Genomic DNA, 21902 nt, shown 5'->3' with positions numbered 1-21902 from the left:
GCGTTCACTCTAAGACGAAGTCTGCGAAGACAACCGATACACGCGAAATATCCAGTGAGATGGACTCTTATGTGATTTGGAATTTATTTCAAGTCTGGTCCGTGGGCCAATGCTGCTATGGAAATTAGAAGCGAACCTCTCTAATCTCATAGAAAGCAAGATAGTTTCATTGACCAGCGAAGGACTTTTGAAGATTCGATGGTGTTCACATCTGTTGCAAGAATGCGTTCTAGATGCTAGCCCGAGGCCCATGGAGAATCAAAGTAATTGAATTACAGTGACAATGAACAGACTATGTAGTATTTAGCTTAGGCCTATGTAGTATGTGCACGAGAACGGTCCTGATTTAGGGCCGGGGTAGGTTTAAAGTGCGATCCACTTCATCGAGCCAACTGACAGAACTCTAAGTTAGTCAAAGTGAAAAAAAAAAGTCTGAGCTTTCTACTCCGTATTATTGCCAGCAATATTCCAAGTTTCCAGCAGGAAAGAATTTAGGGCTCCCACATCCGCGGAGACCCTTACCGATCTCGGCAAGGCCGCGGCATCCGCCCCAGAACCGGGAGGTGGCCCCATGGACGGCCAACTTTCTTCTATCCACTCCCCTGTGTTATTCTCCATCGAAGTCCCCATCGCACCGGGTGGTATTGGATAGAAAGAAGAAGTATGAAGCGGAAAAACGACGCCGTTCCGGGTGACATGGTGCAGCGGTGGGCCCGGCCACCTTTATCTTGCCGCCTATGTCGGGCGAAGAAGCTCCGCTGTGATCGCGCCCAGCCCTGCTCGAACTGCGTGTTGAGGAAGGTTTCCTGCCAATACGGCGGTCAGGGTCTATCGGACGAGTCCGAGGAGATGAGGGGTGAGATACAGAGGAGGGACCAGCCTGCAGCTGGTACTTCATCGGCATCGCAATCTGGACCCCGGCCGGCAACTGCTGTATCTCCCGCGTATGGCCAATTTATGGGCTCACTGTGAGGATATCTGGGAATCATGAATTGACTTCGCTGATATAGTTTCACAGAGATCCGACCGATGTCCTCAATAGGATTCGCAGGCTGGAAGAGGCTGTCTTCGACAAAGCTCAAGCAGTACGAGGTAGGCTAGACAAGAACATTGTCACTAGTCCAAGGCCGCCTTATTGGGTTGTATGAAGCAATTAAACTATCTAGGATGCAGGCTAACAGGCTAGAGACCCACCTGATAGTTTTTTGGGTACCGGAGGGAGCAATCCCACAGCCTCGAGCTTGAACACAAGCACAGTAAGTAAATACATTTCTCATTCTTCTCATCGTCCTATTCTGATGCATCAACAGACACAAGCATCGAGCCATGACAGCGGCACTCCATCTGCAGATATATCCCTCTCCTCATCGCAAAAAAATATAGATAGTCTAGATGACTGGATACGAGACATGAAGCGTATGTCCGGATGTCTTCCCCCGTGGCCACAGGCCCGACAGCTCTTCAACCAATTTGCCATGGTCATCCAGCCAAATTTTGGAGTCCTTCACATTCCAACCGTTAAAGCTCTAGTCGACAAGAGCTATCAGACTATGCTCGAAGGTGGAGACCCAAGCTCCGATGTTGTGATGCTACTGCTCAGCATATTTGCGGGCGCTGCTTTGGTTGCAACGCCCGAGCTCCTACAGACGCTGAATGCCACGCAAGTCGAGGTCAACTCAGCCTTCAGGACGTACACACGCCTCGCGATGGCCATCCTTGACAACAACCTTCACCCAGTTTCCCCATCAACTGTCGCGCTTGAAGCCATCAGCACGCTAGCTCATGTCCTCAGCCATGCGGACGGCTATTCTGATAGAGTTCAATCACTCCGAGTGCGCGCGATGCTCATGGCACGAACGATGCAGATTCACCGTCTCGACACAGCCAAAAGCCAAGACGAAAGAAACCGGTCTGGATACAACAACATTGAGATTGAAGTCCAGCGCCGAATATGGTGGCATCTAGTTTCCTCCGACTGGTATCCCCCTCCCCCCTCCCCCTACCCCCAACCTTCCCTTCCCCTTCCCTTTCCCCACATACTAACAACCACAACCACACAGGATCATATCCTTCTCCCAAGGCCCCCAAGAAGGCACCTACTTCATGCACCCAGCACACATGAAAGTTAACCGCCCCGCCAACATCAACGACGAGCAGCTAACCGCCAACGGCCCCGAGCAAAGCCTCCCCCTAACCACACATACCTCCATGTCTGTCTTCCTGCTGCGAATCCAACACGCCGAACTCTGCCGCGAAGTCGTCGACACCCTCTCCTCAACCTACACCACCTCCGAGCCGCCAGACTACTCCCTCATTCTGGCTCTGGACCAGAAATTCCGCAACTTCATCAACTGCGTGCCCCCCTTCTTCCAAATGCCCCTAATCCCCACCACAACAACCACATCCAGTGCCAACCCCCAATCCAACCCCCAATCCCATCCCCACGAATCCCCCTCCATCGCTCGCCACCGCACAATCGGCCACCTAGGCTTCCACATCCGCCTCTGTCGTCTGCACCGCCCCTTCCACCGCCTCGGCTCCGCAAACTCCCAATACGCCTACTCGCGTACCGTATGCATCCGCTCCGCGCAAACCGTGCTCGACCTGCACCGCACCCTCGACCAGCTTGACGACGCCAACAAACGCTCGAAATACTGGCCCATCATGCACCACGTCTTCTTCGCCGCGATGGTGCTAGCCACAGACGTGTCGATGAACCCAACAGATCCCGGCGCGGAGGCCCGCAAGCAGGAGGTCTTGCATGTGGTGGCGTTGCTGGAGAGGGAGAGATTTTTGTCGAGTACCCTGGGGGAGGCTATCCAGAAGAATGAGCAGACTTTGTTGGCGATTTTGAGGGGAGAGAGAGAGGTAGGGGGGCAGAATCAGCAGCAGGGGGTTGGTGGGAATGAAATGGGGGAGAACGAGGCGGAGGATGGGCAAGTACAGCGGCGGGTCTCTGGGGCGGGCGGGATGATGCCAAGTGGGCAGGTTTCGTCAACGGGGGAGGCAGCAGCAGCAGCTCCTACTCCTGGTGATGGGACGGGATGGGGTGTATTGAACGAAGGTGGAGAAGAAAGTTGGGGCCAGCTGTGGTCTGATCTATTCAACGTGGCACCGGAGGGAATAGATGGGCTGCAGTGGGATTCGTTGCTAAATGATTGGGATCTTTCCCTTGAAGCCGGCTTCTAGGAGAGAAAGAACAGAAGACGAGAGTTGCTCATAATATGCAAATTTCTATACAAGAACCTGACTGCTAATATACGGTCGAGCCTAGATACAAACGCCGATTACCGATGAACTCCCCTTTCCACCTGTGAATTCCAAAACCCCCATGTACTAATGAACCGATATTCCCAATGGTATCAAGACAAACCCGGTCCGCGATACCGAAATCCAAAGAAAAGACATGGTCATGAGGTATGACCAGAAAAAAAAGTAACCGAAATAAAACAGAAAACGAGACACTCTACCGAATGGTCATAGACTTGGTCAACTGGGCCTTGCTTCCAACGCCGCCTTCGCGAGAGGCAGAGGCATTCGTGCCGGCCTTACGCTCGAAGATCTTCCAGAACTTCAAGCTCTCGTCGGCAGCTGCGGTGGCCAGGAGCTGGCCGTCTGGGCTGAGGCAGCTGTGCAGGACACGAGTCTCATGGGCCGGGATCTCGACGTTTCGGACCAGAGTGGGGTAGCTCCAGATGCTCAGAGAGTTATCGGGGAATCCACTCGAGCTGACGATCTCGCGGTAGTGGTTGCTCCACCTCAAGCTGGTGACCTGGGAGCCGGTGTCGATGCTGTTGGTACGAGCACCGGTGGTGGTGTTCCAAAAGTGGATATGGCGATCGTAGGAACCTCCACCGGTGGCGAGCAGGTTCAGCTGCCAGGGGCACCAGCTCAGAGCCTTGACAGCGGCGCGGTGGTTGGTCTTGGTAAACTTGGGCGCGCTGAGAGACCGGGCATCCCAGATGTTCACCAGGTTGTCGTTACCGCCGGTGGCAATCTGAGCCCCATCGGGCCTCCACTCCAGGCCACAGACTTCCGAGGTGTGCGAGACCAGCTCTGCAACCTTGTGCTGTGCAATGCGAACGTCGTGGTTGTAAACCAGACCACTCCGGGCACCGGTAGACAAGGTGTGCTTGGACCAGCCCATGACACCCACGCGCGAGTCGTGACCAAACATGCTCCGAAGCTTGGAGCCCTCCTCAACGTCCCAGATCTGAACCTCGCCAGTTCCCAGGCCAACACCGACGTAGGCACCGTCGCCACTCCACTTGACACTGCTCACGTACGTATCAGGAGAAGTCTCCAGCAAGCAGCTGACCGATCCCGAATCAGCCGACCACACGTACACATTGCGCTCCAGACCGATCGCGACCTGGTTTCCAGAGCTCCAATCCAGAAGGTTCAGATAGTAGTCGTCCAGAAGTCCGGGAGCATCCAGAACACGCTCGGGAGCCGTTTGGACTCTTCGACGGAACTGAGCAGCCTGTGACTTGGCAGGCTTGAGGGGACGGTTGTACTGGGCGCGCAAGTCAATCGGCTTCGAGGACTCGGGAGGCGGGGGCTTGAAGGCAAGGATGCGAGTGTTCAGGTTGACTCCACACGCGTCAGCCAGCGACGATTCATAAGCAACAGCGTCTGGCGCCGGTTTGGTGTATGATGTTGTCGGCTCGCTGTCCTCAAGTCCCAAGCTTTCGAGAGCCGCAGTGATGTCTTCGTCGCTCCCGCGACCACCAATGTCAAAAGCACTCGCAGCGCTCGCCAGCACAGAGGATCCGTCGTTGCTGCTGGACTTCGGCCGCTGGCTCTCCTCCGGCTTGGCTGCGCCTGCTGTGACCAGGCCCTCGCTGGCGGTGCGGTTGGGAATGAATCTGTCACCGGCAGTGTGCGGAATACGAACGGTCGTCTTTCCGGGCCTCGTCCGAGTGGTAACCTCCTTCCTGGGTGCCTCTTTTCTCGACACTTCCTTCCTGGGAGCTTCCTTTCTGGTAACTTCCTTCCGAGTCACCTCTTTCCGCAGCCGCTCCTTAGATGGCGTCTGGGAAGGACCGGTACCAGTCAGAGACCATTCGGAAACCGCGAGCTCCAGATGCCTGGGCGATTTGCGAGTGCGAGCGCGAGCGATGTTGGACTTGGGAGATTCGCGGTAGCTGCGAGTTGTCCTTGAGACGGACTTGGCGAAGTATGAGGAGAGATTGCCGCTGTAGACGGACTTGCTGTGATCCTTGCTGGAGTCTTGCGCTCCGCAGGGAGGTGTGAATGGAGAGGAAGGGTTTGATGTCACACTTCCAGCCCGTGTGCGTGGTGAAGGAGTCAGGGGCATGCGGCCTCCGGCAGTCTTGGTGGAGAAGATCCCATGGTGAGTCTTCACCGGGGTTGCCACTGTGGGGGTAGCCATGTTGATATATAATTATCTGTGAGCAATAGAAGGGGTATCGAGAAGAAAGTGACTTCGAGGTCCAGTCGTAAGACCAATCCAGTCGTGCACTGGGTTGGACTAAGGACGAAGAAACCTAAATGCAACAACTGGGTACTGAATGCAAGCAGGGAATTCAATCCCAGACAATATGGTATGCAGAGAATAGCAGATAAACAACAAACTCGCGACAGATGAGGAGAGGAAAGGGAGGAGGGCGAGGAGAGGAGCGAGGAGAGGCGAATAAATAAAGCGTATAGTTCTGCTTTCCCATGGCAACGCCGGTTACTGGAGGTACGGCTGCCCTAGGCCGCATCGGGTTAGGCTGCACCTGACGTGCGGCTCTTCCCCTTTTGGTGACGATCGGCTTGGCGGTTGCCTCTTTCTTTCTTTTCCCTTTGACACTCATCGGCTGAGGCGGAGGCGCCTGTGGATTAGAATCACTATGTGAGGGGTGAATGTGTTACTCCCATCGACGATTCCCTCCTTCTGATACCAGCGTTGATCCACTACTCTTACCAACCCCCTTTTTCGGCGCTCAGCAGGCAGGAGAGACCCAGCGACCGGAGACCCTGATGGCGCGGCAACCGTCCTCCACTACCGCCCGGAATAGTAACGCTTCGTCGTTCCACGCCGACCCACCGCTTTGGACCGGGTCGTCCAGAGCTTCCAACCCGATGACTCCCCTTTCCTCCACCCCTCAGAGACCGCTGTCTGCATTCCTCATGCCCCCTAGTCCGAACGATGGTCGCCGTGGCAGCGCGGAGTACCGCCCGAGCATCCGCAAGGCGCAGGGCCATGTGCCAGCGTGCCTAGTCAACGCCTCAGTGACGTATTGCAATAACGACCAGCTGTACGCTTTCGGCGGGTTCGACCAATATACCGATGAAGGTTTATATCCTCCGCCGCTGCATGATGCCCTTTTGCGGGTCACACTTCTGGTCACTACTAATTCAATTCCTTTTGATTAGTGTACAACCACGTCCTGCGATTGAATTTAAATACTCTTCGGTGGGAGCTAATCGACAACTATGGAGATATCCCCGGTGTTCGCATGGGTTCGTCATACCCGCGTCGCTGGATGTTTCGCTGCTACGGACCACGCTAACTGATTTAATTCCTCTGTAGGTCACACGGCTACTCTGTACCAGGGTGATAAATTGATTGTGTTCGGTGGAGAAAATGAGCACCGCGAGTATCTCTCCGACGTTGTTATCCTGGACATCTCTAGCTCTACCTGGACCCAACCGGAAATCCGCGGATCTATCCCACGTGGAAGGGCTCGCCATGCGGCCGTTATCTATGACGAAAAGCTCTTCATCATAGGCGGTGTTACTGGAGAAAACAATGTTATTCTGGACGACCTGACGTACCTGGACCTGAAAACTTGGACCTGGTCGCGAACTTGGAGATTCACGGCCCGGTTTGACCATATCGCCTGGGTTTGGGGTGGTCGCCTCTGGATCTTTGGGGGGCTTGATCCCGATATGGAGCGCACGACCGATATCTGGTGGCTGGATCTCAAAGGCATACCGGCTCTTGGAATGACAACTTCGCAAGGTACCGTGGATTCCCCGACTACAATCGGCAGAATGACTTATAGTCCAGATGCGATGCTTAGCAGTCCACCACAACCGCTGTCCGGCCGGTCCGGTAACTATGCAGCAAATTCCGGGAGCGTACAGGTGCGCAATAACAACCGACGGAGACCGATCGCTCCGGGCGCCATTTCTTGTCTTCGGTTCAAATCTGGTCCCCATGTTCCTGCGCTGTTTTCTGGCACCCACTTCCAGGCCTACGCATCCGGTGTGCTCCTGGATCTCATAACTCCATCTGAGACGGTGCGCACGTATGAGTGCAACCTGTCGTCCCTGGACCTGGATGCGTTACGCTGGCAACGGCTGGCGGACGGACAAGAGATCTTCAAGCCGGGATTTCGATGGCATTACTGTACCGTAAATGCGAGCGGAACCAAAGCGTGGCTGCTAGGCTGCAGTCTCGACGTTGGCGCCACTCCCGGAACCAGTGATGAAAACCACATGAGCGAGGTGCTTTGCATCGACCTGGAGAGATACGGTCTACTGGGCAATGAAATGGCCGCTTTCTCACCCAACCAAAGCAGGATGACTCTTTCGGATCAGACCGGGATGCCGCCTCTCTCCGGCCTTGGGGCTGACCTCTCCGCGGTTTTCGATCAGCCACCCGAGTCCGGTAGCGATGCCGACTTCATCATCACTGCCAATCCGGATGACCATTATGAGGACAATGATGATTCTGAGGATGATCCTGCCCCGCAGCCCGAGCCAGCATTTCTGTCCCCCAACGCGGCTACGTCCCCTCCGATCCACGTACACCGGATTATTCTGCAGCTGCGGTGGCCGCATTTCAAGAGACTGTACTCCGCCCAGATGGCCGAATACCATTCGAAGAGAATGCATATTCCTGAGCCGTACTCTGTTGTCCGTGCGTTCATATACTATCTGTACACGGACAGCATTGCAGGCCATCCGGAGTACTGCTCTGACATCATTGACGTTGCGGGGATGCTTGTCATGGCGAATCTGTACGACATGCCCAAACTGCGTCTGCTGTGTGTCAACCGCTTGAGCCGCGAACTGGATGTGGAGAACGCCGCGATCATCTGGGAGCGCGCCGGCCGTACAAACGAGGAATGGCTGATGCGTCGTGCAGCGCAATTCTGCCTGGGTAACTGGGGCCGTGTTGTACGAACGGAAGGCTTCAAGTCTCTCAGCCGGCAGAGCCTGATCGAACTCTGCGAGGTGGTCGACACGGAGGGTCGGATCATTGCCGGGCCCGAACTGGAGATGGTCGGAGCGCTGGGCGAGGGGCTTGGGGCCAACAAGGAGTCGAAGCCGTCGCAGATGACGCTGAACGGCGCTACAGCTGACAACGCAGACGATTTTGACGGCGATGAAATGGACGGGATGGAGATTCTGTGATTTGGTTCTGAAAAGTTGTTTTGTTGAGCCAGACTGAGACATTTCTTACACATTTCTTACACATTGCTTCAGATTTTGTGCTTTCATACAGCATTGATTACATGGCGGCGTGATTCTGGATGGGGGGCGTATGGATCAGGATGAGCATTACGGGACAGGAGTTACGAAGGACATGGCTGGGGCGTGTTACTAGTATGAGATTGATCAATGCGATGATTTATTTGCAGCCTTGCACAGATCCCCCCAGTGTATAGATAGCTTTCAGCGCTAATCCGCATCGACTTCGGAGGGCGGCCCGTCCAGCCGGCGTGAGCCCCGCCTGGCATCCAACCGGTTCTCTCATCGTACTCGTTTCCATCTCATGTCGTTGACCGGTGGTACTCTGCTGCGGGGTGATGGCTATATCTATATATGTCTCCCCCGCCGCTTGAACTCGTCAATCCACAATCACCTCGCATCTAGTACTTCCCAACTATACATCGCCCACCTTCAATTATATACAATAACCCGGCCTATCCAAAACCAAACACGATGGGATCGATAACGACCACTTCCACTCTCCCCCCAGACTTCCTCTGGGGGTTTGCGACCGCCAGGTATCTCTCACCACCTTCACCACCAATCTTCCCACCTGCTAACAAACCCCCTCGTCAAACACAGCTACCAGATCGAAGGCGCCGTCACCGAAGACGGCCGCGGCCCCTCCATCTGGGACACCTTCTGCAAGATCCCAGGCAAGATCGCCGGTGGAGCCACCGGTGACGTCGCTTGCGACTCATACCACCGCACCGCCGAGGACATCGCCCTGCTGAAGGAATGCGGTGCCCAGGCGTATCGCTTTTCTATCTCATGGTACTCCCCCTCTCCCCCATCTTTCCCCCCGACACCCACACCCACGCCCACGCCCAGACAACCCACTAACCAAATCGAAACAGGTCCCGCATCATCCCCCTCGGCGGCCGCAACGACCCCATCAACGCAGATGGTCTCCAGCACTACATCCGCTTTGTGAATGACCTCCTCGCGGCGGGCATCACACCCTTGGTCACGCTCTTCCATTGGGACCTTCCCGATGAGCTAGACAAGCGGTACGGCGGACTGCTGAACAAGGAGGAGTTCGTAAAGGACTTTGTCCACTACGCGCAGGTCGTCTTTGAAGCCCTGGCGGGCAAGGTCAAGCATTGGATCACCTTTAATGAGCCCTGGTGTAGCAGTGTGCTGGGGTATAATGTGGGGCAGTTCGCGCCGGGGCGGACGAGTGATCGGACGAAGAGTCCGGTGGGCGATGGGTCCCGCGAGTGTTGGGTTGTCGGACATAATTTGCTTGTGGCGCATGGCGCCGCGGTGAGGGTTTATAGGGAGGAGTTTAGGGGGGTTGATGGGGAAATTGGGATTACACTTAATGGTGAGTTGGGTTCTTTCTTTCTTTCTTTACATGGTGTTTGGGACATGACCCCTTCGGGGATATATGTATGGATTGTTGGCTTACTCTTGTTGTGCTTGTCATGGGGATCATTAGGCGACTGGGCTGAACCCTGGGACCCCTCTAACCCAGCGGACGTGGAGGCCAGTGAGCGAAAGCTCGAGTTCACGATTGGCTGGTTCGCGGACCCTATCTACAAAGGGAAATACCCGGACAGCATGATCCAGCAGCTCGGGGACCGGCTCCCGCAATGGACGGAAGAGGATATCTCCCTCGTGCGTGGCAGCAATGACTTCTACGGCATGAACCACTACTGCGCCAACTACATAAAAGCAAAGACGGGTGCGCCTGACCCCGACGACACGGCTGGTAATCTGGAGATCCTGCAGCAGAACAAGAACGGCGAGTTCGTCGGCCCCGAGACCCAGTCAACTTGGCTTAGGCCGTCGCCAATCGGGTTCCGCAAGCTGCTGAAGTGGTTGAGTGAGCGGTATGAGCATCCCAAGATCTATGTTACTGAGAACGGGACCAGTTTGAAAGGCGAGAATGATCTCCCGCTGGAGGAGCTACTGCAGGATGATTTCCGCACGGAGTATTTTAGGGGTTATGTGGCTGCCATGGCGGATGCTTCTGCTTTGGATGGTGTGAATGTGAGGGCTTATATGGCGTGGAGTTTGATGGAGTGAGTTTCCCCTTCCTTTTTATTTATTTTTTTTTTTGTTTTTCCTTCTTATTTCTTTCTGTTCATCCCTTTTTTTTTTATGCCCTTTGTATTTTTGGGGGAGAGATTGATCGGTTCCTAACTTTGATACAAGCAACTTTGAATGGGCAGACGGATACGAGACCCGGTTCGGGTGCACCTACGTCGACTACGAGAATGGCCAGAAGAGGATCCCCAAGGACAGTGCCAAGCAGCTGCGTCAGATCTTCGACCAGTATATCCAGAAGTAAGGTGGATTCTGTCAGTCTGTGTAGCTATCGATTTATTCTATCGTATTGTTTATTTATTCCATAGTCTTGAAATGATGCCACAGCTTAAGCATAGACCTCGTAGACGGCTACCCGGTATACAGTCTTGATGTACTACTCCGTAGGAGGTAGGCAGTCTCATCAGTCTCACTTTTCCAATCCAGTCCTTAGATTTAGTACATGCATTTCTGGCTCACTGGCCACTGTACCCTTGAACAAATCATTTTGTTAAAAGGTGCCGGACAGTAATATCTGATAGTACCATAATCATAGACAGCGCAGACACAGCACTGGCCATAATAACTCTTACATGAGTGTGTCGCGTGAACACAAATTGTTCATCAGCAGATGAGTAAGGTAGGTACGTTATACATACAGTTTAAAGAAACGACAACAGAAATGAATAGCAAAGCCATCTTCAGATAATAGCCTGACTCATTCTCCATCCATACCCATAATTCACCTCAGACACCAGCGTAACTACCATATCCATACATCTACCCTACCCACATCTTCTAAGCCACCATACCCATACCCATAGCCCATATTCCATAGCCCATACATAACATCATATTGACAGATATAAGACAAGTCAATAAAAGACGTCAACCCACCCATCCACCCCCCTCCCACCCAATAACCTTCAAATCAATATTCATCATCTTCAACATCATATCCATAGTAAATTCCTACCCCCAAAGAGCATTAGCTTAGTTTAGCTACCAGTCAACCCTCAACACTACCCCCCTCCTCTCCCTTATCCTCAGAAAAATCGAGAAAAAAAAAAAAAAAAAAAAAAAAAGGCACAAGAAGGAAAGAACTTACCTCATCCTCATCCTCATCCTTATCTTTCACCCCTTTCCCCTTCTTCGCATCATGATCCCCATCCCCACCTCCCTCACAATCCCTCCCATAATCAAAGTCAGAGCCATACCCCCCCGTCTCTCTCTCTCGTTCTCTCACCCTCTCCCTTTCCTTTTCCTTCAACCCCTTCACCCCCCACCCCTCTCCACCCTCTCCCGCGCACCCACAAATACCTCCTCCGCCGCCCGCTGACTCACCCCCCTCCACTTGGCAATCAGGGCCTCGAGGTCCGCGTCCGTGGAGGAGCTCTCCAGGCGATGCGCCTGCGTGATGGTTTCGAGGGTGCGGCGCAGTTGGATGAGGTTTCTCTGGAGGGTTTGGTGGGTTATTCTTAGCGGGTCCGGGGTGAGAGGGGAGTCAGGTTTGGGGTGGGGTGTATGTTTCAGTGTCGGTTTGGGGGTGAAGGGGGTGGATGGTTGAGGGTCTGGGTTTGTATTTGTATTTGTATTTGTATTGGTGTCTGAGTTTGCGGTTGCGGTTGCGGTTGCGGTTGCGGCTGTGGTTGTGGTTGGATTGGTTGGTGTTGCTGCAGTTGAGGATTTATTTGGGACTGTGGCTGTAGCTGCCTCTGTGTCTGTGGCTGGTGTTGTCGTAGCTGCTGCTGCTGGTGCTGGTGCTGGTGCTGCTGGTCTGCGCAGCGGGGACTTGAACGGCTTGGAGAGGGTAGATGCCGCGTCGTTGAGACGGCGGCGTTTGTTGGTGCTGGCGCTGCTAGCAGGATTGGGGGTTGGAGGCGCCATTGCTTCGATATGGGTATATATTTTTACAGTCACATTGATGGCTCAGATGAGGCAATTGGAATGGACTGGATGAAGGGGGAAAAGAAAAGAAAAGAAAAGAAAAGAGGAAGAGAAGAAGAGAAGAAGAGAAGAAAGACGTATACAAACGAAGTGTGGAGAAGCCTTATCGATAAGGCCTCAGTCCAGTCAGCTGATAAGATACACCGAATGCACCAATGAATGACATCATCAAATTTTACTGGTACGGAGTAGAGAAAACACAATATACAGTCAGTCCATTAAGATAGCGCCTCTACGAAAGTACCACTACCACTAGATCAATGAAATGTATCAATGCCCCACGCCCCCAGCCGCCCACTGCGCGAATTCCGGCTCGCCCGGCCGAGGAAAGAACCCCCGATCATTGACATTCGCATTGCCATTGGCATTCGCATTCCCCGCAGCCGCAACCCCCCCGTCGTTCTGGCGCTGTCGGTTGCGTTGCTGGCGCAGATAGACCAGGATCAGCAGGGTGGCGGCCAGACTGACGATGATCAGGCCCTCGAGGACGCTCTCATCGATATCCAGCTCCAGGTCGTCGTAGTAGCCGTCGTCGTGCCGTTCATCGAGCCGGTTACTCGACATCATGTCCTCATCTTCCTCTTCGGCCCGTTTGTACATCTGCGCGCGGTAGTTTGCTTCTTCCTCCTCGTCGTTTTCGATGAAGGCGGCAATCCATTCCTTTAGGGTTCTGTGGGGGCGTACGTCTGGTGATTGTAGAGTTAGTCTCGTCTGGTTGGGAATGAGCACGTCCGGTCAGTCATCATACCTTCTTCCTCCCGGATCGGGTTCACGTCTCCGTTCGTCAGCCAGTTCCAGTACCCCCGCATCCGCAGCTTCAGCAGACTGAGCTTCACGGGCAAGTACGCCTCCGAGCTGGTGCTCAGCGCCAGGTCGTAGTACCGCTTGGCCATGTGGAAGTCCTGGTCCACGGCCACGCCATTCTCGTGCATCCAGCCCAGGTTCCAGTACGCCTGGGCGCTGTAGTGGACTTCCGCCGCGGTGTGGTAGCAGGTCGACGCCTTCTCGGCATCCTCCGCGATGCCCATGCCCGCCAGGTAGTAGTCGCCCATCTTGATCAGCGAGTCGATGTTCGCCTGTTTGGCCGACCGCGTCCAGTAGATCAGAGCCAGGGCCGCGTTGCGGAGCAGGGCCGGCCGGCTCTTCTGCGTACCGGGGATGATCGAGTCCAGCGGGAGCAGAGATCGCTGCTCATCGAGCAGGAATGCCACGTTGGACTGCGCGTGCTCGTACCCCTGTTCGGCAGCCATCATGGCCGGCACGAGAGCCCGCTCCTTGTCGCCGTTCTCGTACGCCGTGTTCGCTTCCTCCCAGGACGAGTGGATGGCTTCTGCCCGCTCCGCAACCATCTTGTAGTACGATGCCGCCATCCCACAGTGTCGTTCCCGGCCGATTCCGTTGTTGGACAGCTCCGCCAGGTAGTAGAACGCCTCCATCCACCCCCAGCGCGCAGCCAGCTCGAAATACCGCGTGGCCGTCTGCACATCGCCCTGGTCCAGAAACAGGGCGCCCAGTCTCGTTTCCGACGCCGGGAAGTCCTGCTCGGCCGCGGCTTTGAAGTACGATGCGGCGCGGAAGGCATCCTGCACCACGCCGTATCCATGCAGGTGCATCAATCCGATCTCGTGCTGGCAGAGCGCATCCCCGTTGGCGATTCCACGCCGGAACCAAGTCATGGCCGTCGCGAAGTTCTGCTCCACACCCTCGCCCCGCAGATACATCATGCCAATATGACCCGCTGCTTTGGCAGCCAGCTTCTCGATCCCCATCGGATGGTTCGGATTCACCGATCCGTCCTTGTTCCAGTACCGTTTGGTCACCTGCTTGAAATACCTCATCGAGGTGCGGAAACTCCTCGGCATCCCGCGCCCCCCCTCATAGTACATCTTGCCCAGATTAAACGTAGCCCTCAGCTCGCCCTTCCGCGACATCAGATCCAGATACTCCAACACATCCTCTAGACTCGCTTCGGTGGCATGCGAATCGCGCACCGTATTCGTCGACACGCTAGCCCCTTCGCCATAAACTCCCCCTTCCTCGTCGGGCCACCGATAAGACTCACGAGCCATGCCGTGGCCCCCGGGTGGTCCCGATCGGAGGTACTCAATCGCCTTATCCGCCACCCGCTTATAGTAATACGTAGCCTGGTCGCAATCCCTTGGAGTCCCGATTCCAGCATGGTGGCGATACGCCAGGGTCATCTCAGATTTGGTATTCCCAGCCTCCGCAGCAAAGGTATGGTACAGGAGAGCTTTCGCTTGGTCGCGTTCCACGGAGCCCCCAACGCCCGTGGCATACATGAACCCGAGCATATACTGTGCGGTGCTGTTTCCTGTCGACGATGCCAGAGTCTGATACCAGTGGAACGCCCGGACAAAGTCCCGGGGGTGGGTGAAGTTGCCGTGGAAATTCATCTCAGCCAGGAGGAAGATCGCGTCCGGGTTGTTGTCCTTCTCTGCCGCGATTGTGAGCTCCTCCACAGATTTGGCGACATGGGGGTGAATCTTCTGTTTCTCGGATCCATCTGATGGCGGGCCGTTCATGAATAGCACGCGGAAGGCTTCCTGAGCATAGTGGAGGGCGTAGCCGACGAGGCCGGACGGTTTCTCAGGGGCGACGATGGCGATTTTCGAGTCTCGGAGGATTCGAAGGGCGGTTTCAACGTGTTCTGCATCCGAGACATGGAGTCAGTGGGCGTCAGCCAGGACGATGCGCCGGGATCGGAGGTGGGATCGGAGGGGTCTCACCATGTCCGGGTAGGACTTCAGGGGCCTCGGGCCCGCTTGAGGACTGGGGGTTTGCGTTTGCTTCGGAGGCGACATCGCTTGTTGAGAATTGTGTATCAGGTTGCCCCGTGGATTCGACCAGAAGCGCCTGCAATAGCACTGGACATCGGGGTTAGTTGCTATCGCGTGACGCGGCTAGCTCCGGGGAACTCACGAAGCGCCAAGGGCAGGAAACGCCATAACCACCGGTTCTTCATGTTGCGTGGGAGACGTTGATAGAGGTGAACAGTGAGAGGCGCATGGCGACTCCGTGCTGGGCTTCTATCGGAGGGAGAGCTTGAGACGGCGGGCAACCATAAGCCGATGGCTGCTTGGCTCCGAGGCGGAACGGGCCACCTGGCGTTGCGGAGCTTCATTTCCCCGATCAACTGACTAATCGAGATCTAAGCCCTCTTCCTGTATCGAAAGAAGACAAAAATTAACCACTATTAATCTACGATTTACAAAGAAGCTCGTCACAGTTTAATTATCATTGGCCGCCCATCCCATCCATGACGCAATAACTAGTCTTCGACGCAAAGTCAGGAAAAAGCAGCAGTAATCAGCAATATCTGAATCCGAGGACCAACGCATTTCTCATAACCGAGTCATGGTCCATGGAACATCTCCTCAAGTCTAAAACGCTTGGTATTTCAATGTGCACAGGGAAAAAAAAAAAGAAAAAGAAAAAGTTTCACCAACCCACAAAAACCGTTCGCAATTTCAGAAGGCTGGCTTGGAGCACAAAAACAGAGGGAAAAAAAGACTTTAAGATCTGAATAATGGGGTTAAGCCTGCAGGCTGGTTTGCAAAGAAGAGAAAAAAAACATACAGTGAAAAAGTAGAAAAACGGATGGGTGAATAGGAAAGGCTTCAGGCGCGCCCCCAAATTCTGCATGAAATAACCAACCAATTCCGCAACATACAATGCAAGATGTTTTTCTGTTCTTTTGTGCTTGTCCTCGGAGAGGCGCGGTCTGAAAGGGTAGGTGATAGTACAATGATACAGCGAAAGTCGTAATGAAGCAGAGCATTCACGTTGCACTTCACTTGCGTGGCGACCTGCATGATTGTGTGAGCTAAGAGCGTCCGATTGAAGAGCCTCCAGATAGGAAACTTACGTAGGGCTGAAGGCCGGCGACGTCGGGCTGTAACCAGGAGACGTAGGTCCGCCAGGAGAAGTCGGCGAGCCGGCAAAGTTGGGAGATGTAGGAGAGTATGTCTGTGGGCTCGTCGGAGACCATCCAGGCGAGGTGGGTGTGTACTTGGGAGAAGTGGGGGACGTGGGGGACAGGTGCCGACCGGCGCCACCGACAGCAGGGCTAGTCGGGCTGTAGCTAGGCGACGTCGGGCTGAACGCCGGCGATGCCGGGCTGAAGCTGGGCGACGTAGGACTGTAGTTGGGCGACGTCGGCGAGAACCCGGGCGATGTGGGCGAGTACGAGGGTGAGGTGGGAGACGCCTGCCCATAGGCCGGGGATGTAGGAGAGTAAGCCGGCGACGTCGGGGCAAACGACGGGCTGGCGGGCGAGAAGCCAGGAGACGTCATGAAACGAGGACTGGTGATACCCATACCAGGTGACGTGGGGGAGTAGCTTGATGTTGGGGAATAGCCAGGCGACGTCGGGTTCGCGCTGAACGGACTGCTGGGAGAATAGCCGGCCGGGCTTGTCGCCGCAGGACTGAAGCCGCCTCCAAAGCCGCCAGTGGGCTGGTACTCCGTGAATCCACCGGGGGTTTCGGCACCGCCCTGGCGGATAGGAGAGAAGTTCGACTCGGGATCAGGCGAACCGATGTAGGCGTTCTCCTGCATGGGCGAGCCAGTGTCATACTGGGTCGAGGCGCCATCCGAGATGATCGCATCCTTGGCGCCAATGGCTCCCATAACACCGAAGCGGGCATTGTTCGAGACGACGGTGTTCATGAGGTTCTGGTCGAGGTAGATGTCGAACTCTCCCGTACCAGCAGGTGCCATCTGGCCCAGGATCAGGTTCTCAGAGACACCACGGCAGTCGTCCAGCTCTCCGAAAGCGGCCGCCTCCAACAGAATCTCCACGGTCTCTTCGAACGAACAACGCATGAGCGCACCGTTGTCCGCACGGTTGATACCATGACGAGTGACAGGAGTCAGGTAACCACGCACGGTCATCACATCAACCAGGAGTGCCAAATGGCGGTGGTTGACGTAAGAACCGTCGAAGGCAAGCACCTGCGTCAACTCGCGAAGCACGGCCGACCGAGCAGCTTCGATACCGAACACCTCGAAGACCTCGATAAACTGGTTGGAGTACGTCCGTGTAGCGTTAACACCAGGAATCGCCAAAACCTCACCCAGGGAAGAACCGCTGGTTTCAAGCACCCACTCCTTGCAAAGCGGGTCGGTCTTGCTCCCGAACAATGAGCCGTCTTCCAGGACTCGGACCTTGCTCTTCTCGTTAATGAACGCACGCTCAACTCCAGGAACACCACGAAGGGTGAGGGTATCCAAGAGATGCTGCTCCAGTTTCTTGAGCGTAACGTCGTACTCCACATCCTCATCCTCCTCGTCGTCCTTGTAGTCCTGGACTTGACGGATTCGGATGACCTGCTCATCAGCGTTGTTGTCACTGAAGATAACAGCGATGTCCTTAGGGTAAGCGGCCTTGATCCGAGCAGCGACATCCTGCACGGTAAGACCCTTATCGAGGAGCTTGGGTCGACTGAGAATAATACGAAGCAGCCACTTCGACTGGCGAGACGAGTCATCCGTAACATCCTCGGGGATGATGAAGTACGACTCAACCATATCGCGATCGTTTTCAATGACCGTAGTCTGGATGTCCGGGTCGTAGTAAATCTCAGTAGCCTCCGTGACCGAACGCAAGCTAGTGTGCTCGACAGCACTACGCAATTGCTTGGCACCCTCCTTGTCATGAGACCGAGAAGCTTCTTGGTAAACAGTCATGGACGGGGTCTTGATGTTGGTGGCAACGTTCAGAATTTCCTTAAGACGGGGGACACCAAGGGTAACGTTCTTGGAAGAGACACCAGCAAAGTGGAAAGTGTTCAGCGTCATCTGAGTCGCAGGCTCTCCAATCGACTGGGCAGCAAGCACACCAACCATTTCTCCCGGAGGAGCCCCGGCCTTGGCGAATCGCATCTCAATGGCGCCGATAACGTGCTGGAATGCGAGTTTGTTCATGGAGTACTCGGTAACCAGGCGCCGGAACGCCAGACGACTGCGCAGCTGGGCCTTGAACAGCAGAGTCGCATTATCTTGGGCCTCGCACGAAATCACGTCGGTACCGCGCACAACCAGCAACCGATCCAGCAGATCACGCACCTGCGGAATAACCTCTGCGGGGTGCAGGTCACTGATAGTGCCCTCACGAATCCTGAAAGTGGTCCTAGCGGTCTCAAGGATACGCTGCACGTTAATCGGGAGCTGCATCATCTCCTCGTCTTCCTTGGCCACGCTACGCAAGAACTCGCGATCCCGGAGAAGTTGCTCCCACTCATCATCCAGGTGTCTTTGGACCTCAACATCACCCGCAATTTCGTTGGACTGCTCCAAAACCTCCGGTCCCAAGGACCGTTCCGGGTCCATGAGATCGACACGGAAGCGATCCCGGAACTTAGCATCCGAACACTTGATGATATCGACACGCTGGTTCTCGATGTGAGCACCGTCGAGACCATCCTCTCCATAGAGAAACTGGATGACATCGCCCAGAGAGTTCCGAACAGTACCATCGTATTTGACCATAACCTCTTCAAGCGCCTTAACCAGCTTACGCTGGATGTAACCAGTTTCGGCAGTCTTGACAGCGGTATCGATGAGACCCTCACGACCAGCCATGGCGTGGAAGAAGAATTCCGTTGGCGTCAATCCACGCAGGTAGGAGTTCTCAACGAAACCACGCGACTCGGGGGAGTAATCGTCCTTGGTGAAGTGAGGCAAGGTACGATACTTGAATCCGAAAGGAATACGCTTTCCCTCGACGGACTGCTGTCCCACCACCGCAGTCATCTGGGAGATGTTAATAGTGGAACCCTTGGATCCAGACCGTGCCATTTGAATGGCGTTGTTCAGATCCTTCAGACTCTTTTCGGTCTCGCTACCAGCCTCATCACGAGCGTTGTTCAGAGCGCGAGACACCTTACTCTCGAAGGTCTCACGAACGTTCATACCGGGCAGAGCCTCAAGGGTGTTGTCAGTGGCACTGGCAGTGATGTCCTCGACCTCCTTCTTCCTCATCCGCACGCAGTTCTCGATCCGTTGGATTGTGAGCTCGTCAGGAATAGTATCACCAATACCAATACTAAAACCGTTATGAAGCAGCCAGTAGTTGACAATTGTCTGGCAACCATTGAAGAAAGCCACCGCCGTATTCATTCCGTACTCATTAAAGATGGTGTGAATGACACCTCCGCCACTGGCACCAACAGTCTTCTTGGAGAACATTCCATACAATAACTGTCCGCCGTGGACGAGGCAACCACCATCAGCCAGAGGAGAGAACTTCTCATGGAGCGGGGAGCTGTCTTTGTCGACACGCAACAAGTTAAGACCAGGAGGAAGGGCCATGCTGATCATCTGCTTTCCGGTCCACCGAGGTCTAGGCTTCAAGATTGCCGGGGGAGGAATCACCCCATCCCAGTCAGGAACCCACATCATGATGTTCATGACTTGATCCTTAGTCAGGAAAACATCACGCCGGCAAAGCTTGTAAACACCACAAAGAGTATCTTGCACGATACCCATCAGTGGACCGTTTCGCTGGGGCGACACGATGTTGCATGGGACCAAAGCGAGTTGGCTGAGTTCCGCGCGAGATTCCTCGCTCTGAGGAACGTGCAAGTTCATTTCATCACCATCGAAATCGGCGTTGTACGGGGAGGTGACAGACAAGTTCAATCTGAATGTCGAATAGGGCATGACACGGACGCGATGACCCATCATGGATTCTTTGTGAAGCGACGGTTGACGGTTAAACAGAATCACATCGCCGTCCATGATATGACGTTCAACCTTCCATCCATACAACAGCTGTTGCCCACCGGCTCGCTTGGCATGACGAAGGTCAATGCGCTCGCCATTGTCTCTGACAATATACCTAGCTCCCGGGTGCTCGTTCGGACCGTTCATGACGAGCTGCTGCAACTTCTCGATGTTATAAGGAGTAACAACCTCGGGATAGGTTAAGGTCCTCGCGATACTCTTCGGGACACCGACCTCGTCCAGAGACAAGTTGGGGTCACCAGTGATGACAGTACGCGCGGAAAAGTCCACACGTTTTCCCATCAAGTTCTGTCGCAGACGACCTTCCTTACCCTTTAGACGACTTCGGATAGCCTTGACGGGTCGGTTAGATTTCTGCATAGCCTTCGGCTGGCCAGCGATATCGTTATCCATGTAGGTGGCGACGTGGTATTGCAGAAGGGACTCGAACTCGCGCACGACGTGCTCGGGGGCACCCTCCTGTTCGCAACGCTGGACATTCTGGTTTGCTCGGACAATTTCAGCCAACTTGTACGTGAGATCGTCCTCACCACGCTGGCCACTAGTGCTGCCTCCGACAAGCACGCTAGGGCGGACCGGAGGGGGGGGGACCGGCAGAACAGTGACGACCATCCACTCGGGACGGGCATAATCATTGCTCAGACCCATGATACGAACATCCTCGTAAGAGATGCTGCGGAAGACATTCAGGGCAACCTGAGGAGTGATGACCTTCTTCTCGGGCTGCTGCATCTCCATCTCATCCATCATCTTATTGGGCTTCCAGGTTCCGACAAGAGTGATACCCTCTTTGCGAATCGTAGGCTGGGAGTTACCGCACCCGCCATGCATCCTCGACGGCTTGGAGCTCTCTTTCGAGAAAGGCTCATCCTCGTCCGGGGGCGCGTCGGCTTCGCAGATCAGGACATCCTTAGATAGTCGCCAGATGTGGTCGAATCGTCTTTTCGGGTCTCTCATGCGGAGGGCTTCTAGGAACTTAGAATCGGACTGGTTTCTATGTCAGCAAATTATGCCGTGATAGATTTGCCATCCCATAAGGGATGACTAACCGTATTGGCTTTGATCTTGCCACAGTTGTGGCAGACCGTCTCAAGAAGCTTCTTGATTTTAGTCAAGAAACCTAGCAGCAAATGTTAGCATGAGCGGTGAACAAGAGGGCGGACGGACTCTTCGGTTGGGGGGAGACAACATACCGATATGGAAGACAGGCGTGGCGAGCTCGATATGACCGAAATGTCCGGGACACTCCTTCTGGCCTTCTTCGCAAGTCTCGCAATTCCATTGCCGGTCGATCGTTCCTAGTCGTGGGTCGTTCAGCCCCTTCGTCCGCGGGCGCTGCCTTTGTTCGTCCTATTTGTTGTGTTGCCGCGTTAGCGCCTTTTCACCATCCGTCGGTCTGGGCAAAACCACGGGGACGGGGGAAGAAACGCACCATTGTCTCCGGGTATTCCACATGCACCACACTCATCCGCTTGATCTCTTCAGGGGAAAAGAGACCAAACTGAATCTCCTTCACGGTGCGCAAAGGCGCCTTGGAGTAGGGAAAGTAAACGTTCGCCATGGTGCAAGCTGTCGTCGTCGACGCGGTAGTCCGGGGTAGGTATGTGGCGATCAACGAGTCGAAACGAGGTCCAAGTGACGAAAGGTGATGGCGTCGGCAAGTACTGATCTATTAACTCTCAAAACAGGCTGAAGCGACGATAAAA

The 21902-nt window shown here is 54.7% G+C and overlaps 7 protein-coding genes across 7 annotated transcripts; 3 read left to right on the top strand and 4 right to left on the bottom strand.

Moving 5' to 3' along the window:
• Positions 1-653: 653 nt before the first annotated feature.
• On the top strand, positions 654-3189 carry BO70DRAFT_401729 (uncharacterized protein; the record flags this gene model as incomplete). Its single annotated transcript, XM_025546989.1, has 5 exons — positions 654-944; positions 1019-1092; positions 1351-1978; positions 2061-2940; positions 2989-3189. Exons 1-5 carry the CDS (start codon positions 664-666, stop codon positions 3187-3189), a joined length of 2064 nt encoding a protein of 687 aa, XP_025403760.1. The 5' UTR covers positions 654-663.
• On the bottom strand, positions 3190-5601 carry BO70DRAFT_357165 (WD40 repeat domain-containing protein). Its single transcript, XM_025541971.1, has one exon. It carries the CDS (start codon positions 5393-5395, stop codon positions 3467-3469), a length of 1929 nt encoding a protein of 642 aa, XP_025403759.1. The 5' UTR covers positions 5396-5601; the 3' UTR covers positions 3190-3466.
• Positions 5602-5837: 236 nt separating this feature from the next.
• BO70DRAFT_357163 (Kelch motif domain protein) lies at positions 5838-8599 on the top strand. The gene is made up of 4 exons (XM_025541970.1): positions 5838-6304; positions 6385-6471; positions 6542-6973; positions 7022-8599. Exons 1-4 carry the CDS (start codon positions 5872-5874, stop codon positions 8371-8373), a joined length of 2304 nt encoding a protein of 767 aa, XP_025403758.1. The 5' UTR covers positions 5838-5871; the 3' UTR covers positions 8374-8599.
• A 154-nt stretch (positions 8600-8753) lies between these two features.
• On the top strand, positions 8754-10817 carry BO70DRAFT_357161 (glycoside hydrolase family 1 protein). Its single transcript, XM_025541969.1, has 5 exons — positions 8754-8969; positions 9034-9225; positions 9309-9778; positions 9893-10478; positions 10612-10817. The coding sequence occupies exons 1-5, from the start codon at positions 8905-8907 to the stop codon at positions 10745-10747; spliced, it is 1449 nt and encodes a 482-aa protein (XP_025403757.1). The 5' UTR covers positions 8754-8904; the 3' UTR covers positions 10748-10817.
• Positions 10818-11224: 407 nt separating this feature from the next.
• Positions 11225-12425, bottom strand: BO70DRAFT_375811 (putative DNA repair protein Dds20/Mei5; the record flags this gene model as incomplete). The annotated part of the gene is made up of 4 exons (XM_025545086.1): positions 11827-12425; positions 11591-11740; positions 11380-11454; positions 11225-11245 (listed from the first exon to the last, which is right to left on the bottom strand). Exons 1-4 carry the CDS (start codon positions 12367-12369, stop codon positions 11225-11227), a joined length of 789 nt encoding a protein of 262 aa, XP_025403756.1. The 5' UTR covers positions 12370-12425.
• Positions 12426-12646: 221 nt separating this feature from the next.
• Positions 12647-15473, bottom strand: BO70DRAFT_326830 (ubiquitin ligase complex subunit HRD3). Its single transcript, XM_025540673.1, has 4 exons — positions 15370-15473; positions 15177-15314; positions 13178-15097; positions 12647-13115 (listed from the first exon to the last, which is right to left on the bottom strand). Exons 1-4 carry the CDS (start codon positions 15410-15412, stop codon positions 12700-12702), a joined length of 2517 nt encoding a protein of 838 aa, XP_025403755.1. The 5' UTR covers positions 15413-15473; the 3' UTR covers positions 12647-12699.
• A 728-nt stretch (positions 15474-16201) lies between these two features.
• On the bottom strand, positions 16202-21861 carry BO70DRAFT_497 (DNA-directed RNA polymerase II core subunit RPO21). The gene is made up of 4 exons (XM_025548488.1): positions 21629-21861; positions 21390-21546; positions 21246-21316; positions 16202-21183 (listed from the first exon to the last, which is right to left on the bottom strand). The coding sequence occupies exons 1-4, from the start codon at positions 21755-21757 to the stop codon at positions 16312-16314; spliced, it is 5229 nt and encodes a 1742-aa protein (XP_025403754.1). The 5' UTR covers positions 21758-21861; the 3' UTR covers positions 16202-16311.
• Positions 21862-21902: the final 41 nt, after the last annotated feature.

The sequence above is a fragment of the Aspergillus heteromorphus genome, assembly GCF_003184545.1.
Source record: "Aspergillus heteromorphus CBS 117.55 chromosome Unknown BO70scaffold_1, whole genome shotgun sequence".
Taxonomy (NCBI): domain Eukaryota; kingdom Fungi; phylum Ascomycota; class Eurotiomycetes; order Eurotiales; family Aspergillaceae; genus Aspergillus; species Aspergillus heteromorphus.
Note: the sequence above shows the minus strand (reverse complement) of the source record. Positions and strands in the feature narration are given on the sequence as shown.